Genomic DNA, 26,460 nt, shown 5'->3' with positions numbered 1-26,460 from the left:
CAATATATGAAAAAGTAAACAGAAATGAATTATGAAGATAAATTTCGGTCGGGTCGGGAACCAGTGGCCTCCGAGCATGTCCGGATCATTGTAAAGGTGAAGAGATCTATTTTATCAGATAGCCAACCAATTTATCCACTTCTACCCTTGTAACGGAAAAGATGGCAAAAAGAAAAAGAAGGCTATGATTACCGTGCATTCCAGGCTGCGAGAGAGACAGAACAATTTGCATTTGTGGAGCGAGCAGGATCTGCGGTATGTCTAATATGCAATGATAAAATTGTCAAATATGAAGCGGCACTTCAAACAAAACCATGCAGCACCAAAAGTAAGACACATTTCATTTATTATACGTTAAAAATACTACATGGCTCTAAATCAAACATATTTAGAAATATTTGGCTTTTATGGCTCTTCCAGTCAAAAAGTTTCAGAGAGGAAGAACCAGAGAGGAGGTTTATGGGATGGAGGGAAAGAGGACATGAAGTTAGTTGGTGTGAGAGAAGATGGTCAGATGGAGGGAGATGATTGGCTGTGGAAACCTCTGATGGGAGCAGCGCTTTTTTTTTTTTCAACTAGTTCCTTTTTAAATCGCTTTTTTTGACGCAATGTCTGATTCACTTCATCGAGAAACACACACACAAACACACACGCACACGTCTAGTCATAAAAATGAAAACTTCACACTTGCACAAAGGGGTTTTCTTTGTTCTTTTTTTCTTTTTTTTTTCCATGGGCAGGAGGGATTTAAGGTCATGAGATCTGGGCGAGGGCCGTCCTGAAGTCCTGGATGAACCCGGAGATCAAACCGAAGAGCTCCTGGGAGTCGCGGTCCGCCGGCTCCCCGAATTTAACCTTCGCCGGGAGAAGGACAGAAACAAAACACAGCATGAGCAGTTTGGTAATGAAACACATAAACCCTGTAATGGCAGGTTCCACATTTTAATTCATCGCATGATGTTTTTATCTGATTTATCGTGTGATGAGAAGAAAACTAAAAATATATATTTTATGATTTATTGAAAATCAACCCTGAAAAAGGATGAAAAGAATTCAAATCGACTCAACTTTTTAAATTAACTCAATCAAGAAATGCTCAGTTAACCAGAAGGTGGTTCAAAAGTATATGAATAAAAAAGGAGCAATGTCTTATTTAAAAAGAATTGTGAAAAAAAAAAAATCACCTGAAAAAATATACTTTTTTAAACGGGCCTTGAAAATGTCAAAGTTGATGCTTACGGAAAAACAATAAAATTGTGAGAAAATAAAATAAATAGAAATAGAAATAAAAAGAAATATAAAGGAAAAAAAATACAGGAAAAAAAAAGGAATTTTAAAAAGTTACAGGAAAAAAGTAGTAAACAAATCAAAAAGAAAAGGAACATTTTGAATGAAGAATTTTTTAAAGTGTTAGAAGGAAATCTGAAAAAATACAGTAAAAATCTAACCCACAAAATATTGTGAAAAAGAGTAAATGATGAAAAATGGAAGGTAGAAAAATAAATAAAAAATACAGAAAAACATTTTGAAAGTTCATGTACTCAATCAGAAACAGAAAACAGGAGGAAAAAGGAGGAGGAGAGGAGCCCCTGCAGCTCCGGGAGGTTTTTGTTTGTATCTTAAAGCTAATTAAAGAGAAAAAAACAAAATAAATCTAATGAGAAAAACAGCATATCAACCTCTGTGAAACCATCTCAGAGCCAAGGACACACACACACACACACACACACACACACACACACACACACAGACACATAGACGCACCCTCTTTGAAACATCATTTTATTTCTTCAGAAAATATAAATGTATATTTCTATTTTCACTCGTGAAACAAGTTCATACCTTTTCTTTCTCTCTGTTTTTCTGCAAGTTTCTTTCCTGTCCGATTTTCCTGTCAGTTTACGGGTCATTTATTATAATAAAACGGTAACTATCTTTTATTTTTGATGTTCTGCCTCCTTTTTTCATCTTTTTGCTTGAAGCTTACGGGCAGAAAAAAAAAGAAAATGTTTTTTTTCGTTCTGTCTCTCCCTCCTCCTCCTCTTCGCCTCCTGTCTTGTCCAACCCCGCCAACTCAATCAAGCCGTTTCCCTCCTCATTTGAAATAACAAATATCACTCGTCTGCTCGGAAGAGGAGGAAAGAGGGGGATTAACCAGCGGAAAATTGGCGAACAAACGAACAAATAATGACAAATAAATAATAGATAAATAACTGAGAAAAACCTCCTCTCCCTCCGTGCTAAAGTTGAGGATTCAAGCATGACGGATTCAATTAAATGGAGAGGGGTGAGTTCAGAAAGTTGCTGGTTGCAGGTCATGTGACCTCCCACCCGACCTTTGACCCCTGACCCTTCTCCAGGTGACATCATCGTCCGGCCCACAAACACAGGGCACAAAGACGCAGTAGATGAGGGACGCAAAGTGCCTCGTTCCCGATCTACCGGTGGATCACGAAGATAGTGCGGGTGCTGCAAAACTCTACCAAGCTAGCGAGTTACCTAGTTATTCCCCGATTTATTTTTTTCAAACTTAAGAAAACAAGTGGGGGAGCTGGACCTTCTAAGAAGCCAAAAACGTGCTACTTCCACAGGGAACAGAGGAGGACTTTTTTTTTTCCACTTTGTGATTTTCAAAGTGCTTTTGCCTCAGCGATTCAGAGCAAGTCATCAGAGCAAGGTATTGACCAAAAAAGTATAGTTGTATTGTGCAATATGGGTACATGAGTTCTGCAAGATACGCCAACATATAGTGCACATATAAGGAGTTCTAAATATAATTACAAATAAATATATTTTAGCATTTATATAGTTGGTAGATCATTTTGACTTCGACATTTTCTAAGTAACTCACATGCTGAAAAAGTGTGTGCACCACTGCAGTACAAAGATAGATAGATAGATAGATAGATAGATAGATAGATAGATAGATAGATAGATAGATAGATAGATAGATAGATAGATAGATAGATAGATAGATAGATAGATAGCTTGTCAACTTTGCAGATATTTGCACGACACACTCGTTTATCTATTTATGGTTTCATTTTTTATTTACAGTATTGCTTTATTTACATTATGCAATTATTTATTTACATCATCACATCATTTTTTTACACTATTAATTTATTTATGTACATTATTAAATTAGTTATTTACATGATTACATTATTTATTTTCATCATGACTTTAATTATTTACATTTACAGTACATGAATGAGTTGTTAATAATAATATGTTATTTTTTAATCATTACTTTCAATTTTTGTTTTATTTACTTCTTTTAAGCTCATTACTTTTTTGGGCACTTTTTTAATACATTTTACAGAGTTCATACAAATTTGGGGATTTTTCAAATTTTTTTCTCAAGACAATATTTTTTTTTAGCAAAAACTATTTTTCTGTTTTCCAATGTCCGAGTCATCTGCCAGTTTTCAGTTTGTTTTTTTTTTTTGATAATGTTTTCAAACTTTTAAAACTAAATAAATACAAATAGAAACTCACTGAAGGTAGAAATATGTTTACAGCTTTCTCAGCCAAAATGAAGATATTGAAGTGTATTTATTTAACGCGACATCGTCCTCTGCCCATTTTCCAAACTTGAACTACTTTTCCAAAGTTTTGCTTCCACGACCATCTGCGAACACACATCGCAAAGTTATTTTTGTGCATCAGATCTAATCATTTTTTTGTTTTCTTCTGTAATAAATCATTAATAACAATGCAGAAATGAAATAAAGCCGGCGGGCGGGCACCGGTGCCGATGTGGGAAAACAAATCGCCGTGGTTCATTTGAATATTTCCTGCTGTCTTGGCGTCACGCCGCTGCCCGGCGTTCGGCTGTCAAAACAAGCGTTGGCTTTTATTGTGAAATTCTCGGGGAAGGCCACGGGTCACTGGGCTCGATCCAACCACGGCAGCTTCCCGGCACGTTTGCTTTACTTATCATTTTAGTTTTTTCTTCGACAGCAGGAGGGTTTGAAATGCAAAAGATTGAAAAAAAAAAAAGAAAGATTAGCCCAGGGCAACAAGCTGCCACGTCTCTGCGAGGAAACCCCCGCTCTTCTTCTTCCTCTTCCTGTTATTTAAGGGGGCTTTGGGCACAGAGTCAAAGAAGTCTGAGTGAAAAATAAACAAAAAGGATTTTATGTCGAACCTATTTATGGAAAAGAGAGATTGTTTCAAAACAGGCAAAAGAAAAGATCCTGATGTTCAACGCTGCCCCTAGTGGCCACGTGTGGAAGTGTATGTAGCAATTAGCACGCTAGCCACCGATTAGCTCAAACAAATGGAAGAGGAAGAGCGCCAACATGCTAATAAATATTTATTTGGACAAAATATTTCTTTGGGAAAAAAAATTCAATTGGAATTCATTTAGATTTTTTTTCAGGAAATCTTTGACTATTTGCTGGAAAATCAGCCAAAAAATAGCGCTTAAGGGGGGATGTTTTTGGCTCACATACAAAATTTAAAAAGCGAGAGAGGAATGAACGGGGACAGCTGTGACAGTCCAGTTCTGGAAAAAATAAAATAAACAGAATAAGCTTTGGGACAGAACCCGCAATCCTGGCGAGCGGTGGAGAATATTAATGGACCGAAACATCCCGACAAAGCCCCCCCCCCCCCCCCGTTAATTCATCACCTTCGTCAGAGGGTAAAGAGGAGGAGCAGGGACCCCGAGGGGCCGCGGGTTTGTCTAAAGGCTCCCGAATATTCAGCAGTGAGAGGCAGAACGTGGACGTTTTAAGAAACAGGAGGAAAAGACATGGGAATGTTTCCTGATTTTGTCGGATGTTTGACTTTCAGGTACGTCTCTTCCCTAAGAAACCAGAGGGGGCGCTTGGGGGCGGCATAAACAAGCCTCATAGTGTGTGTTTGTGTGTGTGTGTGTGGGCGCATGTGTGTGCATGTTTTTGTGTGTGTTTTCTGTTTTTTTTTTTCCCCAAAATGAAATGCTGGACAAAAGTCACTAAAATAAAGCCCCAAATGAGTTTTGTGTGTGTCCTGGCGCCCCCTGTGGATATAGACAGTACTGCATAATGCAAGATTTTTTTTTTTTATTGAAACAGTGAAATCTTTAACGCTATAAATATATATCAAGATATAGATATAGATCTTATTTAATTTAACCCATGCATTCGCTGTTATGAAAGCAGTTGTCATAGCAGAGGTACGAGCACTGATGGGCCATTAAATGAAGCTGGGAGTCCACCTCAATTTCATACATAATAGTAACGAATTATCACGAAAATTATAATTTTCTGCATTTTACGTATCAATACTGAGACATTTGACTAAAAATTCGGAGAAAATTTGGAGAAAAATACTGGGGAAAAAAAGATGTAAGTAAAGAAAAAAAATTGATAAAGAAAATAAAAAAGACAAACAAACCATGTTTAAAATAGTCTTGTAGTCGAAGAAACAAATGAAACAAATAGATAGATAGATAGATAGATAGATAGATAGATAGATAGATAGATAGATAGATAGATAGATAGATAGATAGATAGATAGATAGATAGATAGATAGATAGATAGATAGATAGATAGATAGATAGATAGATAGATAGATAGATAGATAGATAGATAGATAGATAAAACCTGAGTAACTTCCCCCTTTGCCTAGTTAAAGGCATGGAGAATGTAATAATCATGTATGTAATAAAATAACTTTAATGATATAATGTGTGCTTTACACACATTAAAAAAACATGTGAATTCAGAAGAGTAGAGGTAAAATGAGTGTATGAAATGAGTGTGTAAAATGAGTGAATTAGAAATATAGTCATTCATTCATTAAATTCAATTCAATGTATTCAATTTTAAATGTATTCACTTATGTATATTAGTTGCATAGCGTTTTGTTCTCTTTCGGATCCAGACAGCGGAGTGTTTATCCAACCCGTTAACCATCACCCTCAGCTTTTATTCATGGAGTTACTTGAAACCAGACGCCGCGTGAGCAAGCATTATGTAAAAAGAAAAAACATCGCCGCGGAAACGGGAAAGACTTCGGGTTCCATTCCGGCACCGCTCTTCAAACCGGACCCCCTGCGACCACGAGGAAACCAGCGACGGGCTCCTTCCGTGTTAAATCACCCCGCATGTCGGCCTTCCTTCCAGGGGCACCGCATTGAGCCTCTACCTTTACACGCCCCCTCTGTCCCGTGACGAGACCGAATGTGATGCCTTTTCCCAAAACGACCCAACCCAGTCAGCCTCCATCAGCCTCCGCCCGCGCTCCTCCGGGTCTCACTCAGTTCAGGGCTCTTCTGCAAAATATCCGGCGGGAGGGGGTGTAGTGGCGGCCGAGGGCGTGGGAGGGAGCGCGGGGTTCGGACTCGGCTCGGCGACAGCGGCGCCATTCATAGGGGCTGGTTTGCAGGACACCTGGTGATTAATTATGTAGAGAGAAACCACTTGAAGCTTTGGAACAAATGATCCCCGACCTCCGGAGGCTGATTGGAAAGTGGCCCCGGCAGCGGGGGGTCGGCCAGGAGGGCCGAAGTCGCCGCCGCCGTTGCCGCCACCACCGCGGCGCTCAGGCTCTCAACAAGCCTTGAGAGCCGTGACTCACGTCCGGAATCAACCTCTCCGAGGTGTGAAGTTACCATCGGCGTCGACCTTCGTCTCTGCCGCTTCTCAAAGACCAGCTGGAGGGATGACCTCCGGCTCCCCCTGCCGGACTCGCCCGTCACTCCACCTCTGTGGACGGGAGCAGGATGCGCTTCCGCCTCACGGCAGGAAGCTCCGTGGTTGGGTTCCCCCTCCCCCGCCTCCATGTCTCTCTATGTGGAGCCTCTATGTTCTCCCTGTATCTGCATGAGTTTCTCCCGCAGTCCAAAAACATGCAGGAGGTTGATCAGAGATGTGTGAATGATCTCTATATGAAGTGTGAATGCAGCAAAAAAAATTATATGTGAATTCATTGTTTTGTTTTTTTTAAATGATTAAAAAACAGAATGAGAGAAGGTTGTCAATTGACACCAAGTTATTGTCTCAAATTCTAACATGTGATTTTCTTCTGTTGATTTATAAGCAACAGAGACATGGATTTTTATTCTTCAGAGTCCCATCAATATTATTTTTTTATTTAATTATTATTATTATTACTATATATATATATATGTATATATATATATATATATATATATACATATATATATATATATTTTTTTTTTTTATTTATTCTTTTTTTTTTTTATACGTATAATTATTCAAAAATCTGACTGTACAAGCAGTCAAAAATACAAATGCAAAACAAAAATGTTTGGAAAAAAAAACAACAACCAGGAGTTTAGTTATATTATTGTTTCACAGGTTGAAATGAATAGTTGCGTGAATGCATCTGATGATCTGTTTTAGTTTCTGCATTATTTAAGCTCTGGGCGTCAAAATCATGAGTTTGCTTCCTGTTTTATTTTGCTTCGTGTAGCTTCTTGCGTTTCGTGTTGGTGCTTTACTTCCTGCGCCATCTGGAATATTTTCCCGCCTTTTTTCTTGCAATCACCTGCGTTTAATTAGTCAATCTGCTGCCTCGTCCAATCAGCTGCCCTCCTGACCTGATCATGTGACCACCTCACAGTCACTCTCTCTGTTTGTACTCCCTGTTTTTTGTCCAGTTCTGTCTTTAGCCGTATTTAAGTTTAGTTAATCCTAAATAAAATGCTCTGTTGCCATGGATACCATCATCTCTGCCTTGATTTGAACCTTTGCTGGAGAAACGGTAAGATTTAATTGTAATTCTTTTCACTCCTTTTTCGGGTTGTGAAGTGTTATGAGTGGCTGCATTGATTTCACCGTCTCTTTTTTTTTTTTTCTTTTTCTTCTTTAACCTTTTCATTTTTTTAAATTCATGTCATTCTCAAGCGTGTCTGGAATGCACATCCAATTGATCCAATCGCGTGCACCCGTTCCTTCCTGGTGACAGAAGCTGCCTGGGAACTAGTTCTTAAAGCCTCCAGCGGGGGGTGCTCTGTAGCGAATCAGACATGGTTTGTTGTGATACTGTTTGGGTTGCTATGGTAACACTGGCGTCAGTACCTGTGTGACGTCGCCAATGATAATCACTTTCCAATATCGCCTTATTGTCAACAGCCCTAAGTGTTTTGCTCACCTTGCTTGTCGCCACGCATGTGATTTCAGCTGCTTTGATGCTAAGCTAACGCAGCTAAACAACGACAGAACTCCGTTAGCTGCAGATTCGGCCGACCGTTTCTCTTTCAGAGATTTGTCAAAGATGCTTTGTTGGGCCGCGAGGCCGCGAATGAACCTGCAATTACCAAACCGTCCGCTGGGGGTGAATCGGCCATGCACACACACTCGGATTGTTTTGTATCACTGTTCCACGGGGGGCGCTGGACTGCGTCGCCCAATCAGGTGCCTCTATTAGAATCAGCTTGCTGAGATGGTGAGATTTTCTGCTGAAATACCGGAGTAGAACCCCGAACAATTAAAGATCCCCTCCAGACGAGTATAAGGTGTTCCAAGATGAATAGTTTCTGTCTTTTTTTTTTTTTTTTTTTCAAAAACAGCTTTTAATAGCCTTCCCCTGTCCCAACAATGGAACCGTCGTCTTTAACCGCCCCCGTTTGGGGAATTCAACAAATCGCAGGTTTCACGCGGGTCGGCGCTGCGATTTACGGCAAAATATTCGCCGTAAATCACAACAGTGGTTGTTAAAGGTAGATTTAAGGGATCGATGGAACCTCAGGCGGCTGGCCCGGAAAAAGAACAAGCTCTGCTAGTTATTAAATAGACAAAAAAAAAGGCAGATTAAAGAATTGGGGTTTTTATTTGCAAATATAAATGTGGGCGCCTCCATGAGGTAAAACGCATAGATAAAACGTCTTGCCGGAAGAAAAAAAAACAAAGAAAATATAAAGGTCGCATTTGCATTTCGGCGCTATTTATGTCGTCCGATATAAAACCGAACCTGTTTTTAAAGTTCAACCATGAGTCAGGTGAGTGAACGCCTCTTCAGGGAAAAAAAACTTCTCACAAGTTCCCGGGCATCAGTTTGATATTTAATTGAATTATTGCAAAAACAAAAGCAAGTTTAAAACAGAGGTTTCCTTTAAAACTGATTGTTTAATTTTCTTTTCGTTATTATGTCAAAGTACTGGATCAGTTTCTTTGTGTGTGTGTGTTATTGCCAATAATCTGTCTAAAAGGGATTTGTAAACCGATGTTCGTCACAGATCTAATCCCCGTTCTTTACTTAACATTACCCGGTCATGCAGTTTTTCTTTCTCGACAATGAATTTTTTCAGCGAAGCTCTAAATATTTTGTCGACTGAAAATGCAGCTGGGCAAAGCCCGAGATTTCCAGCGGATCAGAGGCAGGGGTAACATAGCATCTGAATGATTTTTCAAAATAATGGCTCATTTATTCATTGATTATCTTCATGATTATCAGGGGTAATGGAGCTTATTTCATATCTATGACTGAATCAATAATCTAACTAAATTCCTGTTCATTTGTTTTTTCAAAAAGTACCGTTGAGATTTTTGATCTGCCGCTTGTACTGCCTATTTTTTTTGAATAACGACATACTAATCTTCTTCTTCTTCTTCTTCTTTCGGAATAATAACATATTAATATATAATCTAATAACAATAATGAATGGATTCCAGTATCCGCCTGCTGGTAAAACAAGCATAAACACAAATGGGGATCTGACAGATGCATGAAGTAAAGCACCAACACAAAACGCAGGTGGCGTGGCACAGGAAGTAGCGCAATTGTCTTTGTTACTGAACATTCGCATCGAAGTGTTGTTGAGCAAGACACTGAACCCCCTAACTGCTCCCCTGGACGGCAGCCTACTGCACGTGGTTCATCCATGACGGGTTCATTGCAGAGAATGAATTTCCCCACGAGAGAGTAATAAGGATAAATTATCATTAAGAAGCAACACAGGCAAAATAAAACAGGTAGCAAACTCGTGACGCTGAAACCCAGCTGCAGAAACTAAAACAGATCATCAGATTCATTGATTCAATCATCAACCAGTGAATCAATATTTTCACTCAACTCCTGGTTGTTTATTTGTTTTATAAAACATCTCAGTTGAGACCTTTAACTCGCAACTTGTACTGCCTATTATGGTGAATAATTTTTATATACAGTGTGTGTGTGTGTTTTAATACAGTAGTAATGAATTTAAAAAAACAACAGATGAATTCACTAATAGCTTTGATTTAGGGTTTTTTTTTGTTTGCTTTAGCTCACACTTCATATAGAGATCATTCACATGTTTCCAATCAACCTCCTGCATGTTTTAAGTCAGCAGGAGGAACCCAGAGGGAACCCGTGTAGATCCGGGGAGAACGTCTGGCCTGTATATAGAAAGGCCCCGAGGTCGAGTCCCTGCGGGGACTAGAGATAGTAGAAGCAACAGGAAGGGTGTTATTGATGACCAAAAGGTGAAAACGATGGAAACAACAAATCGCTAACAGTCTTCAGGAAGACGGGTGCTAGAATCCACAGATTACCACCCCCCTCCCCCCGAGTGATCCAATTGGCTCGTTTTGGTTTGCTCACGATGTGTTTGTGGACGTCTCTCGGAAGTTTCTGCGGCGTGCCACGCACCAAAAGGCGGGTATTGAATTTGCGACGTCCGTAATGCGATACACATCCCATCATAGCTCAATGCTCAAACACGGCGGGGCGAGGGGAAGGGGGGGGTAGGCGCCCCCACCTCCCCTGGATGATGATGATGGATCGTCAGAGCGGAGATGTGGGAAAGGTGTGAAAATTGGAGCTCCTCTGGTATTGATTGTTTTTGGGCGGGTTCTATAAAAAAGACACAGCACCTGTTAAGGTGTCAGCCGTACGCTCCGGCGCCATAAACTTGATCTAAGGAGGTTAGCGAGCGGCGAAAAACCGCCTTCCGCACAGACGGCGTGATAAAAGAATATAGAGGGCCCTCGTCTGAATCTGATAATGGATGATAGTGGGAGGGTGGAGTGTTTAGAAAAAAAAGCTCCCATAGGGCTCGTGATGCTAGGAGAATGTGGCGCCAAAAAAATAGAAATCGGCCTTTTGATATCTTTCAAAGTATCAATCAGAGCTGCACGAGGAACATGACCGTTTTAACGAAACAAACAAAAAAAGAAGCTGTGACTTTAACAAGGAATACGGATTTCCGAGCGGCAATACCACTGCAGGCCACCAGCTGGCGTAGCTCAGCTCAGCCTACCCTGCTGAAGCTTCCTGTTCTGTTTTTTTTTGTTGCACTGCTAACCAATGCTAATTTTTGCATCAATGAGATGCAATGGGAAAAGCTTCTGTGGCAGCCCAATCCGTGAGCGTGCAGACACCAGCCAACTCCCTGATAGCGCTTGAGCAAACAGCTAATGTAGAAGAGGGATGGATTCAGTAACAAAGCTGAAACACTCGACAACTACAGTAGCCCCTCATTTATTGCGGGGCTTGCATTCCAGAACCAGCCACAATAAACAAAAATTCGTGAAGTAGGGACCATATTTTATTCATATATATTTTAAAGCTTTATGACCCTCCACACGCTCTTATTAACCATTCCCATACTCTTATAGTCACTTCCTATACTCAAGTACAGGAAGAGAACAAGTATTGATAGCTCGTCGGTGAAATGGAGAAGGCAAGATGCTGAATGCATGCTTCATGCAAGAGATGCAGGGAATGATGCTACGGTAGCTTAGCCAATCAGCCCAGGATACAGAACACCATGCTCTGGCTGGTCGCTTATTTTACCGTAAAAAACATTGAAAGAATAAATATATAAAAATACATACTGTCAAAAAAAGGTAGATCAATACAATTTCACAATTTCAAAACAAGCCAATATCGCAGATTTTTTGCAATAAAAAAATATATTTATACTGCAAAAATCAATAGCATGGCAAACATAAAATTAGATAAAAAAAGCTAAAAAATCTGTGATACAGTGAGACCACAAAAGTTGAAGTGTGGTGAGGGACCACTGTGTTTGTATATATATATCCCAGCAGTCATTGGGTGAGAGCTAAGGTACACCCTGGACGGGTTGCCAGTCAATTGCAAGGCCAGATACAAAAACAATTTGGGGCAATTTTCCCAATTTTTTCTTATAAAACTGCTGCATGTTTTTGGACTGTGGGAGGAAACCGGAGAAAACCCATGCAGACATGAGGAGAAGATGCAAACTTCACACAAAAACATCCCCCTTGTCGGAATCGAACCAGAGTCCTTCGTACTGTGACATTATTATATAAAATATATATGTAAATTATTATATATATTATTGTATAAATTATTATATAAAAAAAATATACACACACACACATACATATGTATATATATATATATATACACACACACATATGTATGTATATATATATACACATATATGTATGTGTGTGTATATATATATATATATATATATATGTGCACAGACACAAAAATAGAAAATTTGTCTTTTACCAAGAAAAGTAATTTAAACTATAAATCTATAAAAATACATATATTCCGCAAAAAAATATTTTGAGCAATACAATTTTATATTGCTTCTATTCTCTAAATCATGCGTTTGGCAATTTTATCTCGCAGATTTTCAATGTAGTGAGACCGCAAATAGTGAACCGCAATATGACAGACTTCTTCATTATGGCCGCCGTCCCTCGAATCCATTGTCCAATAAGACGCGACCAAGTCACATTCACGTGCCCGAATGGTACACTAAGATCGGGGATATTTCAAATATTCCAATAAATGACAAATTCCCCCCTATGGACGAGAGCGTTAGCGATCAGCGTAACGACCTCGCCACAGGTGCTTCGTCTCAGGTATGAGTCACACACTGATTATCAGAGGCATTACATCTTTTTTAAGGTAAACCCTCAAGGACTCCTGGTGGATAAAACCTGGCATCCCTTGTAAAGTATTTATATATTTATCTTTTTTTTTTTTTTTTTTTGCCGTCATCGTGTGGAGCGAGGAAGATAAGATGGCAAATAATTGGGGGGGGACGCTCCCGGGAAGGGAACCATCCATCTCCCAGGCCGCTCAAGAGAGATATTGAAATAATAACTCAAGGATTACCAGTATGACAGAGTAGAGTCTCTTCATCTCCTCGCACGTCTTCGTCAGCGCCGCCAGGTCGCCGTTGTATCTCTCGATGGCTGCCTGGGTGACACGGGGGAGAGTTATTCATCAGGTCATGGATGGTTCTCCGGCCGACAGGTGGGATTTTTCCACTCGTGGAATTTTTTTCAGGAGCCACCCCCTTTAGCCTGGACCATCTGCACTGGTCTGTCTGCCACAAAAAAAGGTCCCAACTAAAGCTTGGGTCTAATTTCAAATCGATATTCATATCAATCACGTTTGTTTTGTCAAAACCCTTGAGTCAGAGTAAGGGTTCTTTTTTTTTTGTTTTCCTCGCACACTTCAAAATCAAATAGCATTGTTTTTACCATTGTAAATTTATAGATAATGCGTCACCCAGTTGAGATGCTTAACAAATCACAGAATAATACAAAAAAAAAATCTGAAATCATTACAAATACCCTGAAGTACCCCAGGTACCAATCAGTATCAATGTGAACTTTTCCCTTTAAACACTTCAGATTAATAACTAGATTTAAGATAATTACATCCTAATGGAGTTTTTACCACAAGTACTGTATAACAGGCGAAGTCGTCTTCCGTGTATAGCGCCACATAATAACATATTCTTCCGCTCCACTCACTAACTAGTTCCTGCACAAAATTTGTTTCAATGATGCAAACAGAGTTTTTCAGAATGATGGAACAACACTTTCTTGATATATTTAAGGGAGATGGCGAAGTTACCAGGTAAAGCTGTAGGTCAAGGTTGTCTTGAACCAAGTGCTTCCTGTATTGCCTAAAAGGCCATTCGGCCCTTCCCTCCTGCCAGGGGTTTTTCCCCCTGACATGTATGTCTCTGTATGCGGCGCTGTGACAGATGACTCGTTCTACATTAGGCCTCATTTCTGGTCGAACTCATAGATGCATGTCCGTATTGTTGTTGCACCAAGTGGTCCCAAATGCGGATGACGCATGCGGCAGATGCTCGGTAGCTAACCATCAACCAGCTAATTTTAAACAGGGAGGGTGTTTTTTTTTTTTTTGCTATGAATTACAACAAAATTTGGTATTGTATGCTAGCTAGCCTCTAGCACGCACCCATCTATGAACAACAGTGCCCAATTTGGGCGATGCTAGGAATCTGTCGCCTTGTCACATTAGCCCCTGTTTGTGTTTTCAGAAAACTAGCGGGGAGAAAGCCAGGCGGAAAAAAAAAAAGAATTATCGAATCAAACAAGGCGTCGGTGGATTACGGTGGATGGAAAACAAGCGAGAACCGAAAAATTTACATCGAGTTCCGCATGGCGGATGGAATGAGAAATGAGTCCGACGCAGTGATGATTGTTGTTGTTGGGGGGGGGGTCTGCCGCTGCAAATGATCTGCTAATATAATCCAGGAAGTGTTGTTCCCATTCCGCAGCGTCCCCTGCGAGGAGGGAAACACTGGCTGAGAAAACAAGGCCGGTCGTAAACAAGAGAACGGTGGCAAACGGCATCAATATCTGAATACATTCATTTAAAGAAACCAAAGTCAAGTTTGTTTCTTGGTCTGAACGTCACCTTCAGGTCTTTGGAGAAGCTGGCATGATGACGTCCGGCGTTTTTCTTGTTGAAAGTTTTTGCATAGTGGGTGAGTTTCTGCAGAGCGTTCTTAAGCACTGGAGGAAAAACACACAAACACACACACACACACACCGGTCACCATATTTAACTGTGGCTCCGGAGTCAATCTGCCAAGCGGGGTTGTTTGTTTGCGCCCTTGCTGTTTTGCGGGTTGCCGTAGAGACAGTTTTATCGGATGGATGGCATTGTGTCTCCAAACAATGAGATCATAGGTTCCGGAGAAATAAAAAAACGACTGCAGCCACAAGTAATGATGTTTCTCACTCATCCTCACTGGTTATACAGCAGTTAGAGATTGAGAGAAGCTGCACCCTGAAGTCCTCCGACCACTAGGGGTCTCCACCAATTCCATTTTAGCTCCAATCATTATTGAAATACATCGCCGCAGGCCATAGATTGCGAAACATTCGATGCAGAACCAGAAAAAGAAAACGTAATTGTGAATAAACCTCTTTCTGGTTGTTTTGGGTTTATTTTATTCACAATTATCCGCATAGAATTACAATCCCCCGCCCTGGTGCGTGGGTGTGTACTCACCATCGATCTCAGCGGTCAGGCCTTTGATGGAAGCTGGGGGGAAAAAAAGGAAAAACAATCACAAAGCAGACAAAAAAAAAACATCCATGTTTTTATTTATTTTTCATCAAATCTCCGTGAGCGGTTACCTCCCGGGACGGTCTCGAATTCGTCCAACTCTTGAGTGAAAGAGGCCAGGTTGGGCTCGCGCAGCATGAGCTGCTCCACCAGGGCGTGGAGCAAGGTGAACTTCCTGTTTCTGCCGCGGAGCTGGGGGAGCTGAGGAAGGGTTCGGGGTTGGAGGTGTAGAAAGAGGAGTGAAAGGGGACCGAGGACTGAGCAAACATCCAGTTATCTGCCACATGTTGAGAGAACAAGTTGCACAATGGCCCCAACAGCAGCCGGGCGCATGGTATTTTCACCGCCGCCAGCTGCCTACCGAAGGTCAGGTGGAGAATGGGACGCCGCCGATGAGATGCTGTTTACGCCGACGGGCGGGACTTTTGTTCCGTTTTACCTTGAAAATGCTAAATATACGCGATTGTCCGATGAAATCCGCTTTGGTAGAACCTGAAATCCACTTTAGTTCTTTTTTTTTTCTCCTTTTACTGCTATTGTTAGTATCTAAAGCAGCTTCGCTATTAATCGTCTCATTTAAGAACGGAATTAAACAAATATTTACGATAAATAGAAACGATTTTAAAAGTAAGCAAGAAATGAATCTGAATTTTTTTTTTTTTTTAAATAGTTAAGAAATTACTTCAAAAAATGTCTTATTTTGAATGCAATTCAGTCTTCATTACCTTAAAGCAGACCTGGGCATTTTATAGCCTGCGGGCCACATCTGGCCTGTTTAGCTTTTTCATCCGGCCCGCCAAAATATTTTCCTCAAATATTTTAACAAGTATCTTCAACCTATATTGAATTTAGAAACTCCTTATTTTTTCCTTTTGTTTAATTTTGTATGAATGATTACATACAAAATAATGTTGGTACATTTATATGGTCATTAATAATTTTATGTCCCAAAATGTAAATATTTCAATTATGTTTTGCATTTTTTTCAGTTTACATGCTACCTCGTTGGCCCGTGCATAAAAATTAGAAAAGAAATGTGGCCCGTCAGCCAAAATAATTGCCCACCCCTGACTTAAAGGAATGAAAAAATTTTACTTTTCAAAAATAGTAAGATGATACTAGATAAAATATCATAAATATAAAAATGTCTTTTTTTTTCAGATATTATTGTTTTGTTTTCTTAAACATAGGAAGTTACATTATAAAATATAAAGGGTTATACAAATCAATCTACTGTAGCAAAAAAATCATAAAATTACCACAATTATAATTGATAGAAGTCACTTCAAAAATCGTAAAAAAAATTTAAAAATCACCAGAAATAAAATGAAATCTAATGTGTCTGTATGATGATAGGGTTATCGGTTGCATGCCTCTAAATGCGGCCCTGTGATGGATCCAGGGTTAACACCACCACCAAATGACAGCCGGAATAGACTTCAGCCCTTCCATGATGCTAACTGCAGGTCTATTTCAGATAAGCCATAGAGATAATGATTGAATTAATGAATAGATTAGTTTATCCTTAGTCTCCACTAGAAGAACCCCAAATAATTTTGACACGATTTGTGTGAAACAAAGGGAAAGCCGACAAAAGACGGAGGCGAGCGTAAAATGAAAGTGGATCGAGAAACAATAAACACACGACCGCCCACCTTCGGCCAAGCCCCCCCATACACACACACAAAAAAAAAGAAATAAATAGAATGAGACAAATAAAAGTGCATCAAGAGTTTCCTCAGTTCTGCTGGAGATTTAAAGCTGAGGCGTCACAGCGGGTCGATAAAACCCCCTCCGACGGTTGCCATCGACAACACGGCCGTTATATTTATGTAAGGTGGTAATGAAGGCTCTGACAAGGCGGGCGTGACCCCCTCCCACGTAATTGAAATGCAAACGGGGGGGTCTGTCTAATCCTGGGTTAAGAACTCTCTCTCTCTCCTTGTTTTTTTTTTCTAGGTTATGTTGTTTACCAATTTCGGCCTCCAGCCGGCCTCTGAGGAGTATTTCGGCGAGACGCGGACAAAGTATCGATGCCCGCTCGACTAAAAAAAAAAAAAAAAAAAAAAAAAAAAACAAATACCAAAAGAGAAAAAAAAAGGAGGGAGAGGCGGAGGGGCAGGGGGGTGCGAGATAAGCCGAGTCTGTTTTCTTCCAAGTGCTTTGCGGTTAATTTGATGAGAATCTTGTCGGGAGCGGCGACAGCTTAGTCTTCTCAATTAGGCCTCACCTCGGAGAGCGGCGGCCGCGGATTCATTAAAGGGGAGCAGAGGACATTTTTATGTCCCTGCCAAGAACCCCCCCCCCCAGACATAGACTCACAAAACAGTGTTTCAAATATAATTCAGTGGAATGCAGATGTGAAACAGAAGCGATACGAAGCTATTATTCACACCACCGGGCAATTCTGGCTCGGGTGGGAAAACGCTTCCCTCCGATAAGCCTGTCAGGAACGGCCGTCCACGTAGGATGGGAACCGGATGCAGAGCCTGGGGGTGCGGGACACCGAAATGAAATCTGTCCAGCCCAAATGAGAGGAACATCCGTGTAAATGTCACGTTAACCTCTTGGATGCTAATAGCTGTTGAAAAAATGTAATCTTTTTTTTTTTTCTGTCCCACACCTGCAATTCCACAATTATTTGTCCACTGTGATAATAGTAACATCAGCGCCCTCCTCCTCCTGTGTCTCTCAATGCATCAGCGGCTACAGCTTAGCTTCTAAGTGAGAGAAAACACACCTGAAAAAGGTAAAAATTGAGTTAAATGATGATTTCATTGCAAGCTATGTTCGCTCTACAGTTTTGTGTTTGAGTATGTGTGTCTGGATATATAGTTGTAGATGTGTGTGTGTGGGGAGGGGGGGACTACTGTGTATGCATATACTGTAGATATATGTACATAATATACTGTACATATGAATCTGTTTTCTTGCTCAAAATAATTTTTCAACAGGATACATTTCTTTTTTATATATTTATCATTTCAATATTTTTATGGTAAGATAAGTATTTTATGGGGGCAAACAACAAGAGCATGGTGTTATTTATCCTGGGCTCTGATTGGCTCAGGAACCGCAGTATCCTGCGCTGCATCATCTGCACACAGCATGAATTCAGCATCGCTCCTCGTCCTTTTAACATCAACGTGGGATCACTACTCGTAGTGTTACTGAAAGTTTTAGATTTATTTCAACCCCTACTATTGCGCTCGAACATTCTGCACCTTCAAAGATATCTAGCAATTAACCTATGCAGCAGCAGAGGAGGATGCTAACCGGGTTAAGAAGATTGCGGAGAGGGTGATAAAACTTAAAAATATATATGGAGAGTGCATAAATCTGTTTCTGACCCGGCCGAAATAAAAGCTTCCTTTCCAGTTTTAAAGTAATTTCATACTCAGGATAACCTAGAAAACCTCTTTGTATGACACCGTTTGCTATTTTGTAGCTCTCTGCAATGTCAGCTCTCTTTATCTACTATTTGTTCCCCAGGATGGAACAGACCGTCGATCTCGCCATACTGTCCGGCAAAGTAATATTCGATGCACAAACGCCTTGTTCACATCGCCGCGACACCTTTCCAGCAAAAAGCGCAAAAACGAATCAGCGGTGAATTCGCTGCAACATGACTGACACTTCTAGGAGTATGGTTAGCAGCCTATTCGCAATTAGCATGTTCATCCACCAAAATTATTCCAGCGCCTTTTTTTTCATAAATCAATTTTGTGTACTAAACAGTCGTAAACTGTTTTACATATATAGATATATATAGATATTGCATATTAATCTAATTTTTATCTTTGTATTATTATTCACTACAATCCTTGGAAAGTTTGACACACATTAGCGAAGGAACCCGATCCGATTCTGAAGCGAACACAACCAAACGCCACGTGCGTATCTGGCCTTGACCTTGGCGGAGATGGATTTAAAAAGATAAATAATAAAGAAAAAAAAACAAACAAAAAAAAAAACAGATCAAAAGAAATGAAAGAAAATCCCAGAAGGCGCTCGGAGTGCGAGGGTTAGAGGCCGATCGTTACTGCTTACAAGGAGAGCGGCGCCAGAAGCAGCCGGGGCCGAGAGAGGCTGAGTCACCGCAGCTAATTTATCTCCGTTTCAACGTCAAATTAGGCTGGATAAATATTTAAACCCGCTTTGTATTTCCGCGGAATGTAATCCATCAGACCAGACGCAACAGAAGGACATTTGCATTATATCAAATCAAGTTTAGCGGAATTACACGACAACAACATGAGAAAATTTAAATATATATACATGCATATATATAAACCTATGTGTCAACTTCAAGGCTAGATTTAAGGTGCCATTAATATGACTGAAGTCATTCATTTATTACTATAACGTAACAATTATACAAGCAAAATAATGTAATAACCAGATTTCTAACATTTCTTGGGTGCTAGTTGTTACTTTCTATCTTGGCTAGCGACGCCATCGCAGCGGCTTCGAGATTCAAATCAGATTCAAAAGTTCGGAATTTGCATTTTACAAAGCCAGCCAACGCCTCGTCAGTCGCCATGTTCGGAGGAAGTTAATGAACTTAAGAGCTGCGTTGGTTGCAGGCGCGATGCCCGTCATTTTTTTTTTTTTTTTAAACTCAAATGCGCGGATGTCAAAGTGTCTGTGGTGAAAGAGAAAAGCCCCAGGTGAACTTTAGCAACAGGAAAGGTGAAGGAGGGAGGGAACAGCGGGGCGGCGGCGGCGAGGCGTCCTGTTGTGTATATCAATGAGAGGCCCTATTAGCTCGCCGCAACGGCTCAATCAAAGGTCAGGCGGCATGGAGCGGCGGCGTACTTTGGCCAAGGAGGAAAGGCGGAATCCCTTGGCCTTTCCTTTTCCGGCATTCTCATTGAGGTAATTGCCGACGGCGAGGAGGTACTCCAGCACCGAGACGAAGGCGTCGCAGCCGTGCAGCTGCGTGCACATTCTCATCTTCTGGCCAATCAGCTGCAAGACAAGCACAAAGGCGGCGAGGAAAAGTCACTTGCTTCCTTTTTCCTGTCGTCCCCTCACCCGCAGCCCGACGGGAGGGTGTTCTCCCACCAAAATAACCCTTCCTGGTTTTATTTATTCAAATATTTATTTATTGAAATAAACACGCCGGCTTCCAACACCTCATTTGACCCGCCGAGATGAATAATCGGGGTCTTGTTTTTTTTTTTTTTTCTTTTTTTTTTCGGGAGAGGTTATTATTTGGTATGTAATTGTGTCAAGTGTAAATATCCCCCAAGAATAACGCAGCATTTCCCTGTTTCACCAGCGGGAAAACAGATACTGTTGAATATGGATAGAAAAGAAAATGAAAGCAGGATTTCATTTTTTTTTTTTTTTCCATTTTGGGCGGTGGGGGGGGAGGGAATCAGGGGATCGGGGTCTTAAGCAAAGAAGCTTTTACCCAAATGAGGGTGACGACAGAGGAGAAACCAGCAGACCAGCTCTTGTTTTTAATCATAACCTCCTCGCCCCCCTCGAAGACAAAAGATGGGCTCTTCAGGACCGTAATATCATCAGTTTAATTGGTAGATAGAAGTACTGTCAGTCTTAATCGAGGGATTAATTAACCCACACAGAGTACCTTCAGGATCATTTCAACTTAATTCATACAAACTCTCTAATTAATTATGCTTTTTTTTTGTTGCATTTCATTCTCACAAAAAATGGATGGCACGGTGGTTAGCGGCTCCGCCTCACGGCAAAAACGTCCCCGGTTGGTTTCCCGGATTCTGACAGGAGGGCCTTTTTGTTTTCCATGTTTTCCCCGTGTCTGCGTGGGTTCCTCCACGTTGCAATCCGCCTCTCACCCGGTGACCGCTGGGAGAGGCTCCAGCAGCCCTGAGAGCAGGATCGGCAATATTCGTGGAGGTTTTTGTTCATGCCGTCATGTCACGTCATACAGCGTTACCCCTAGTTGTTCCCCAGCTTCACCCTCATTCTAACAATTGTGTTATTTTTTTGTTATTTTTGATGAGTCACAAACGGCGCAAGTTCGAGGCAGTGGGCATGGCTAGTTGGGGGGGGGTTTGGGCCTGGCTAGTTTGAGCAGTGGGACTGGCTAGTTGAACAATGGGCGTGGCTAGTTGAGGTCAGAGAGCATGCCTTGGTGGCAGTGGGTGTGGCTAGTTGGGCAGTGGGCGTGGCTAGTTGAACAGTGAGTGTGCCCAGGTGGAGAAAGTAGACATGACTAGTTGGCAGTGGATGTGGCTAGTTGGACAATGGGCCTGGCTATTTGAGGATCTTGAGTGTGGCTAGTTGAGGATTGTAGATGCGGAAAGTTGTAGCAGTGCGAGCAGCCAATCAAAACGAGTGGGAAGGACGCATGGGAAATTGCGTCATAAGATGAAAGGAATGTCAAAACAGCAATTGCGGACAGCAATGGAGTACAACAATGGAAGAAAGCGCAAATAGTGTCACAACAGCGACAACCAGCCTGTTTGTTTGGCATGTTTGGTCACCCTCTGATGCATTTGACCAATCATGTCATCTGGAATCTGCTGGAACCAGTGAGTTAGCGCAAACTCCAAGTCAACATCGGTAACCATGGTGACAGCTAGCTTAACGCAACATAGCCCTCCAAAGTGAAGTACTTTTTTAACGTTGTTTTTCTGTATCACACTTCCGATCTGATTGTCGATGTCCGAAAGATCTCAAAGAGCTGCTGTCGAGAGGTTGGATCTGAGATTGAAAATCAAAACCTTCACGTAAATACCAATATTTGATTGATTAATGACCTTTGTATCAATAACTCTGAGTTAGAAGGCGGAGGTAGTGTGTGGGTGAGGAAGGCAGAGCTTCAGGAACAGAAAAAAAAAAAAAAAGGTAAGATGAAACTTGCGGAAATTGCCCATCCTTCTTGTCGTGCTGTTTTGCCGCCACACAATATGTTTGTCCCGGTGGTTTGGGACAAAGAGAAATGACGGCAGGAGCCGACGGATTACGGCGCCATCGCTCTTGTCCGCTGCTCCTCTTCATTCTCGGGCTGTCAGCGGGCCCGAGATTAGAAGCGAGGCGCCGAGGAGAAACAGGCGCAGGCGAGAATCGCGGGGAAAATAAATAAAGTAAAGGCGAGCAGCCGGGAGGCCTGGTTGTTGTCTGGCCACAATATCTGCGGCGCCCGCCGGCCCCCCGGAGACAATCACCTGTAATCCTCTTATTCTTAGTCCCGCCGCTCATCTGCCCCGAGTCTTCCTCGCCGCACCGGAGATCCAGCAGCGGCCGATGTTTCGGCGATTAGATTGATCGCGGCCCAATTGAGGAGAGGGATTAAAAAGTTTAAAAAAATGATGAAAACAAAATGGAATTTCGAGGTTAATCCTAGTAAAATGGCAGGATTATGAAAATAAAAATGGGAAAATCACAGTTATTAGGTTGTGGTAAAACAAGTAAGGTTATATAACCATGAATTTTAACAGTTCGATTTCAGTTAAATATAGCTGTAACCGAATTTGTCATTTCATATGCGGTACATATGTGCATGTGCGTATATAACTCCTTATCTTAATTTTGGAAAAAGCCATAATATTACAAAATTAAGGTATAATTAATTACAAAATATATATTACTATTAAATAATAATATTTTTTGAATTATGGTCAGAATTATTATAATTTTATGCATACTCATTATTATCAATATTATCCCAAATATTATTTTATGCAAATAATTCCAGGATAATTTAAGAAATTGAAAGGAGAAAATTGCAGAAATGAAACTGTGAATTCTTACAATGATAATCACGTATTGTTCCGGTAATAGCAATATTAATTATACTATTGCCATTACTCCTAATAAAGACGATAATAATGATTAAAAATGAACAATGTCAGACATTTCAAGAAATTATTTCCCCTACCGATCCTGACTAATCAGTGCTGCTTTCACCTATAATACTTACTCACCTGTAATAACCCCCTGCCGATTTTTTGACGAGGCTCTGATAACTTTTTTTTTCTAAAGGATTTCTAATTTCTCCACGTCTCTCCTCTGTCAGAACTCTAAAGTCTTTTCTTTTATTTTTCATTTTTTTTTGTTCTGATCAAAGTCAGAGCCTTTGCAGGCGCTGCGTGCTGTCAGAAAGACGGGTCTTGATTCGATTAAGATACATCATTTCTAGTCAGCGCCGTGGTGCGTTTAAGTGCCTCCTCCATTTAAAATAGAAAAGAAACCACTTCAGCTTTGTTCCACATGGGGCGTTTTTTTTTTTTTTTTTGCGTCAGTTGCTCAGCCTGAGGCGCCACACTCAGCAGCCATGGTCAGCAGTGATTTTTATTTATTTATTTTTGTTAATAAATCATCAAATAAACATTGTTTTTGGTAATTTCACAGCTTAAAATTATCATTATCGGGCCAGTCGATGCATTGTCAAACTATTACTATTACTTAGGGTAGTTGTTGTATCATTATTAGTATTATTGTTTGAGACGTACAACCATTCATTCATTCAATTTCTCTTTTTCACATGCATGTTTTTGGACTGTCGGAAGAGACGGCTGGAAACCCACACAGACACGGGGAGAACATGGAGGCTCCACGAAGAAAGGTGGAATCAAACCGGTGACCCTCTTGCTGCAAGGTGAAAGAGCGAACCGCTGCGCCGCTGTGCCACCATTATAATATTACTGTCAGTGTTATTATTAAGCACCTTAAAGTTTTGGCTTCCCGACTCACTTAGAATCGAGTGGTTTCTCTTTAGTGTTCCCATCAGGGACAGTACCTGGTACCTTCTCAGAACCTGCTCTGCTCTGCTGAGGTTCTAAACAAGCTACAAGACACAAGAATCAAACCCGTCAAAAAGCTACGAGGGCGCTACATGTATCCGTCTCTGGCTATTCTTCCTTTGTGCGACAAGGAGATACAGTCCGATCAGCAAGCCCAATATTGCCTCCCTGTGCTCGCTTGTTTAGTGGTACATCACCACATCATGGCAGCGTGGTGCCACCCGCCGCTACGCGATGCCGAAGGCGCCCGAGCCCAGTGCGGGTGAGAGGGAACTGCGCAGTAAGGGACTCACGGGCTGCAGGTCGCTGATACCGACGGGAAGTTCCCGTAGCGTCAGCAGCAGGTCCAGCTGCGTGCTCAGGTACGGCAGGCTGCACATCTGCAGAAACACAACACTGAGTTTGATGGGGGGCCAATGTAAACAACACCTTGAAACGATTGGTGATTTCCCACAAATATATACACATGTCTGTCTCAAAAAATTAGCATACTGTGATGAAGTTCATTACTTTCCATAAAGTAATGATAAAAATTAAACTTTCATATATTTTAGATTCATTACTTGCAACAGAAGTAGTTCAAGCATTTTATTGTTTTTATTGTATAATTTTTTTAAAATAATGAACTTTATCACATATGCTAATTTTTTGAGGACCTGTATATATATATATATATATATATGCATGCACATATACATGCACACACACACACACATGCCCACATGTATGTATGTATGTGTACATATATGTATATATATACACACCACTATATATGTGTGTGTGCATGCACGGTGTGTATATATATATATATATATATATATATATATATATATATATATACACACACACACACCAGTGTGTGTGTGTGTGTGTGTGTGCTGTATAGATATATGTTGTGTATCTGTATAGATATATCCATGCATATAGATATTTTTGTTTCTTTTGGGGTTTGTAGAGACCTTCCTTGTAGAGACCTTCCTTTCTTTCAAAAGGAAAAGGAGCATCTTTATAGATTGACTGTGCAGATATATAGTGTGTTAGAAACTGGGGAACATCTGAGGAACCTGACTGAAGTTCTGTTCACACAAACTTTGCATGCATTGAAAAGACGCTGAAAGGATGTTCTGCCTACATTCCCTAAACTTTATATGTAGCATGAATCAATTGGTCTGAAAAAAATCAGCTTGTTCACGTTTCCTCAACTGGCATACTTCCTTTCTTTTGTTTTTCGTCCATTAGAATTTCCTTTTTTTTTCCTGCTGACCAAAAAAACCTTTCAGTAAAGCGTGACAGAGAAGCCAACAGCGCCCCCCTGTGGTCTGGAGGCCAAAATGCTGCCTTTTTAAGATCTCAAGACGTTTTTTTCAGCCCTTGGTGGAAAATGTTCCACATAAAGACCCCCCCAACCAAAAAAAAGAAAGGAAGGTCTCTACAAACTCCAAAAGAAAGAAAAATTATAAAAACACCTCTCACCTCCCACATGTATTGGTCCACGATGTGCAACTCCGACACAGAACCTTTGTAAGATTTGTACATCTCCACGTCCTCCAGCGTCGGCACATACCTGGAGAATCAAAAAAAAAAAAGTTAATTTTGTTCTCAGATTTGCAATCGAGCTGCAGATTGATTTTTAATGCAAAATTATTAGTCGGGTTCTCTTTGGGTTAATGGGATCGCCAAAAAAGCTGATATATGTAACTAACTGGTTATTGCATTTATTAATGAAATATGTTCAGTTCAATTGACTGAGTATCAATTTCAACACCGCCATAGAATGACATTAAAGAATTATTTTACTCTTTGAAAAATATCATTTCAACTGTTAGAAGTTTGGGATTTTGAATAAATAAGTGAATAAATTAACACACTTGGGAGAAAAGAGAAAATAATTTGAATGGAAAATAATTTTAAAAGAACAGCAAAATAAGGAATGCAAATTGAATAAAAGACAATTTTTTTTTAGAAGAAAAATATAATTTTAAGGTGTTTATTCCTAATTATTGCCGACCGCTGCACAAAGGAGATTTTAATAGTGTTCATTCCGAGATGTGCGGAAAAGAAACCGGTATTAATTTGCAAGCTCACGATCGTCAGTAAACAAACCGAACCGCAGTGTGTTGTTTGCGAGTACTTGCGAGTACTCTCACGTACTCCCTCCGGGGGTGAAAGTAGGCCAATTCGGTCGGACTCCGCCGGACTGACTCCCTTCCAGGATGTTGCACGGCGTCTTCCTGCCAAAACCCACACAATCCCCCCCTCCTCCTCGGTTTGAAACAAATTCTACTTTTTGTTTTTTCCTGCAGCAGCCCAGGTGGGTTTTGCCGGCAGATCCCGCCCACGCCAGGACAGTCCAGACGTTCTCGCATTTGGACTCCGATCATGTCATTTTGCGTTGTACATCTCTCCTGAATATGTATATTGAATTTTTTTTTTTTC

General features: G+C 40.8%; 1 protein-coding gene across 1 annotated transcript in view; it reads right to left on the bottom strand.

Annotated features, from left to right (window-relative positions):
* Positions 1-619: 619 nt before the first annotated feature.
* LOC147227137 (uncharacterized) overlaps positions 620-26,460 on the bottom strand; it is a 43,045-nt gene continuing 17,204 nt past the window's right edge. Inside the window, exons 10-17 of the mRNA XM_086160097.1 lie at positions 25,498-25,588; positions 24,318-24,404; positions 20,105-20,257; positions 15,358-15,487; positions 15,230-15,262; positions 14,630-14,727; positions 13,064-13,147; positions 620-855 (exon numbers count right to left, since the gene is read on the bottom strand). Coding sequence (XP_086016223.1) covers positions 754-855; positions 13,064-13,147; positions 14,630-14,727; positions 15,230-15,262; positions 15,358-15,487; positions 20,105-20,257; positions 24,318-24,404; positions 25,498-25,588 — 778 coding nt within the window. The 3' untranslated portion in view covers positions 620-753. The remainder of the gene's footprint in view (positions 856-13,063; positions 13,148-14,629; positions 14,728-15,229; positions 15,263-15,357; positions 15,488-20,104; positions 20,258-24,317; positions 24,405-25,497; positions 25,589-26,460) is intronic.

Source organism: Fistularia commersonii, chromosome 14, assembly GCF_037954325.1.
Source record: "Fistularia commersonii isolate RoL2024-O1a breed Wild chromosome 14, RoL_Fcom_v1.0, whole genome shotgun sequence".
In the NCBI taxonomy this organism is placed as follows: Eukaryota; Metazoa; Chordata; class Actinopteri; order Syngnathiformes; family Fistulariidae; genus Fistularia; species Fistularia commersonii.
This window is presented reverse-complemented; position numbering and strand designations above follow the sequence as displayed.